The 3,352-nt window shown below is 27.4% G+C and overlaps 1 protein-coding gene across 1 annotated transcript; it reads right to left on the reverse strand.

Annotated features, from left to right (window-relative positions):
* Positions 1-25: 25 nt before the first annotated feature.
* Positions 26-2,503, reverse strand: HELRODRAFT_169193 (hypothetical protein; the record flags this gene model as incomplete). Its single annotated transcript, XM_009015056.1, has 3 exons — positions 26-378; positions 741-846; positions 2,405-2,503. The coding sequence occupies 3 exons, from the start codon at positions 2,501-2,503 to the stop codon at positions 26-28; spliced, it is 558 nt and encodes a 185-aa protein (XP_009013304.1).
* Positions 2,504-3,352: the final 849 nt, after the last annotated feature.

Here is a 3,352-nt window from a genome sequence, read left to right on the forward strand (position 1 = left end):
AACTTTTGATGATGAAAATATGTGCTCATGTTTTCTTGTACAGTTTTTTTTTTTTTTTAGATGGCGTGGCATCATTTTCATTACCACGTTTTTTATCTGAGGCAGCTTTATCATTTTCATCTTTTTGTTTTACTAACTCATCATAGATTTTAGGATGATTACGTTTCACATGACGCCAAAGATTAAACTTTTTTGACACACTTGTTCCCATTGCCTGAAAATTGCATTGCACATCATCATTTTTTAGCTTACATCTAGCTGACTTTTTTTGTCCATTTTTTTCTTCAAACTCAAATATATTTTCCAGATCATTTTTCAAAAAGCGACTATCGATTATAGGTGATTGACACAAATTTTGGTTAGAAGTCATATCCGGACCTAATTTAATTTTAATTAAAAATTTAAATTTTGTTAAGAGTAATGTATTGCTTTTTAAATTAAAAATTATATTATTTAAAAAATTCTCATAAGAATCTTACCTTTGATGTGCGATTACGAATTTACGATTGCAGAAAAAAAGATTAGTGAAAAAGTCAACTAGTGTTTACAAATGGCGTATAAAAGGAAGCCATTGCTTTGCTATGAAAGATTCTAAATATCATAACAAAAAAAATTTTTTGAGTTGAACTAAAAGATACAAAATATTAAAAAATAATATTTTTTTTATTTTTTAACTAAATATTTTTTTTTATTATTAGAGCATGGAGCACTTAAAATTTGTGTGCTCCGGCTCCGCTCACGCTCCGACCAGAATATGGTTGCTCCGATTGCTCCGCGCTCCAGCTCCAGCTCCGCTCCAAAGCCCTGATTATAAATGCTGTCAAAGTCAGAAATTTTATTATATACCTATATATTATTAGATAGGTTTTTAGTTAGGATTATGTTAGATATGTTTTGATTAATTTATTGGTTAAAAATTGTAACTGCTTAATTTAGATTTTTACAGTAAATCAAACATTGTTTTATAATTTTGTCAACCACCTAAAAGTTCAGCGAAAAAATCGTACATACGAACGAAAATTCTTGAAAAAATCGAACGTTCTTAGACAGGCATAAAGAGCCTACACACGATCCAGTTTATGCCTCGCTTTGCCAGAACAAATTTTCACCTACGACGTCACAGATTTATGTTCAGTATTCCAAGCTTGTTCAACATTTATTGTTTTATGATTCAACATGATGGTCAATTCCTGTATTTTTAGCGTTCTGGCTATTCATTAATTTAAAAACCATAAAACAAAAAAAGTTTGTTGGTTAATGAGTATTATCGTAAAAATGTTTAAAACAAAACAATAAGTTATGTTGTGTAGCGACAGATTTATAACAGGTATGGATTGATAAAACATGTTTAAAACTTTGCACGACGCACCGGTCAAATCAAGCCAAATTTCAGAAAAATCAGAATTTTTACAGCCGGAATGACGCACACGCTCCGGGTTAACTGCAGAAACCAGGCCTGATTTACTAAGTGATAACGTTTAGTGTCAAAACTGCGATGGAATATTTCTTCGTGATACTAAAAATTCATATTTCGAAGTCGTTATTTGTAAATTTGATTATTGTAAAATCTAAATAGTTTATTGATTTGTGAATACTAAAAGTAATTTTGCAAAATCTGTTTTAATTTTTATCTAGAAAATTGTAAGAGCCTGTCTCGAATTGTGAAATAAATAAATGATTTCAATTTATCAACACAATAAATTTTTTCATTTCTTAATATTTTTTAAATAAGAATTGTCTTTGATCAACAATTAACATGATTGAATAAATCTTATTTTTATAATATTTCATCTGCTACAGATCTAATGATAAGTTCATTAAAGTCTGTTTGGATTAATTTCCCAACCGCTGTTAGTTTTTCACTTGTTAATTTAATAATGATTTTCCCGTTAGTTTTTCACTTGTTAATTTAATAATGATTTTCCTTAACAAATGGTGTTATTCAATAAAAGAAAATGTTTTTTGAAGAAAATGTTTATTTTTAAGTCATTTAAATTTCACAATTCAAGTTCTTTTTTTAAATCAGTTTTTTCAACTACGTTAAATCGTTGTTTCATCTATGTTTTGAATGCTCTGCTAGAAATGTTTGAATGCACTGTAATATTTATTTATGTTTGACTACGTTTGAAAAACTTGGGAAAATGCCCCATGTCACTATGAGACTAATTAGAAGTTGAGAATTAATAATGATAAAATATCACTTATTTTTGGCATTGTTTAACTCAAAATACAGTTTTTTAAATGTTCTAAACTTAATTTTTAGTATAGAAAAATATCAAAAGTTGTTAAAAATTTTCTTTTTAGAAAATTTCAATTTTTATAAATTAAACAAAAAAATAATTTAGTTACAAAATATATTTAACGCCTTAGGTTCACTAATTTTTGATTTCGCTACATTTTAAACCTGGGTCGGAATGAGCACCTTTGCATTGACTTCTCCAATGCATTTTTCCCATGATGATGTAAGGAATTGGTATAGTTTCTCTAAACGCGGAATTGCCATCTTACATTTTATATTTTACTGTCTGTTGATAGTCATTGTTTCTTTTTTTTTGTCTGAGCTACTCTGTGAGTTCAAAGATGCCATTTTTTCAAAACTTGTAATTTAATACCAACCAAGATGATCAGATTTGTTCCAAAAAGCTAGTTTATGCAAGTAGTTTATGCAAGATTAAGTTAAAATTGTAACAAACACACAAACCATGAATAATATTAGAGACAAGTTCAACAGACCAACTTTGTTTCATTCATATAAATCTAAATTATTATTATTCTAAATCTTGCTTCAAATTTGTATTTGATTTTTATTATTAAATTTGATAAGGCGTTTTAAGAAATTTTTTTTGTTTTTGTTTATTAACTATTTTGGGAGCTTTTTTTTTACTTCAAAACGGTGTTTTCCTGTCTAAAACTGAGTTTTACAGCTGATGTGGGGGCTCCTAGATTAGCCACTGACTTTAAATGATCTCAATCCAATTCGCTCTTTTAATACCTTTTTAAATCATTATACTCTGAAGATGATGAAAGATTCTAAGATCTGGCCCAAGAATATTTTGCTTTGTAAATAGATTTTTAATGAGAAAGCTCTAACCTCAAATAAACAAATTTTCTAATCATGGTGATGACGAAAATAATAGCAATGATAACAATGTTATTCTATAAATAATATTTTGCGTAATAATTTTGATAATATAAAATCCACTGATAACGACTATGAAACTAATAAGAAATTGACTTAATTTTCATGAATTTAATTTTCGAATTCAAAAATTTGTAAATGTTAAATTAAACAAAATATATGAAATTAAACTGCTCATAATCATTTGTAAAATAATTAGGATAATAAAAATTT

The sequence above is a fragment of the Helobdella robusta genome (assembly GCF_000326865.2).
Source record: "Helobdella robusta unplaced genomic scaffold HELROscaffold_15, whole genome shotgun sequence".
NCBI classification, from domain to species: domain Eukaryota; kingdom Metazoa; phylum Annelida; class Clitellata; order Rhynchobdellida; family Glossiphoniidae; genus Helobdella; species Helobdella robusta.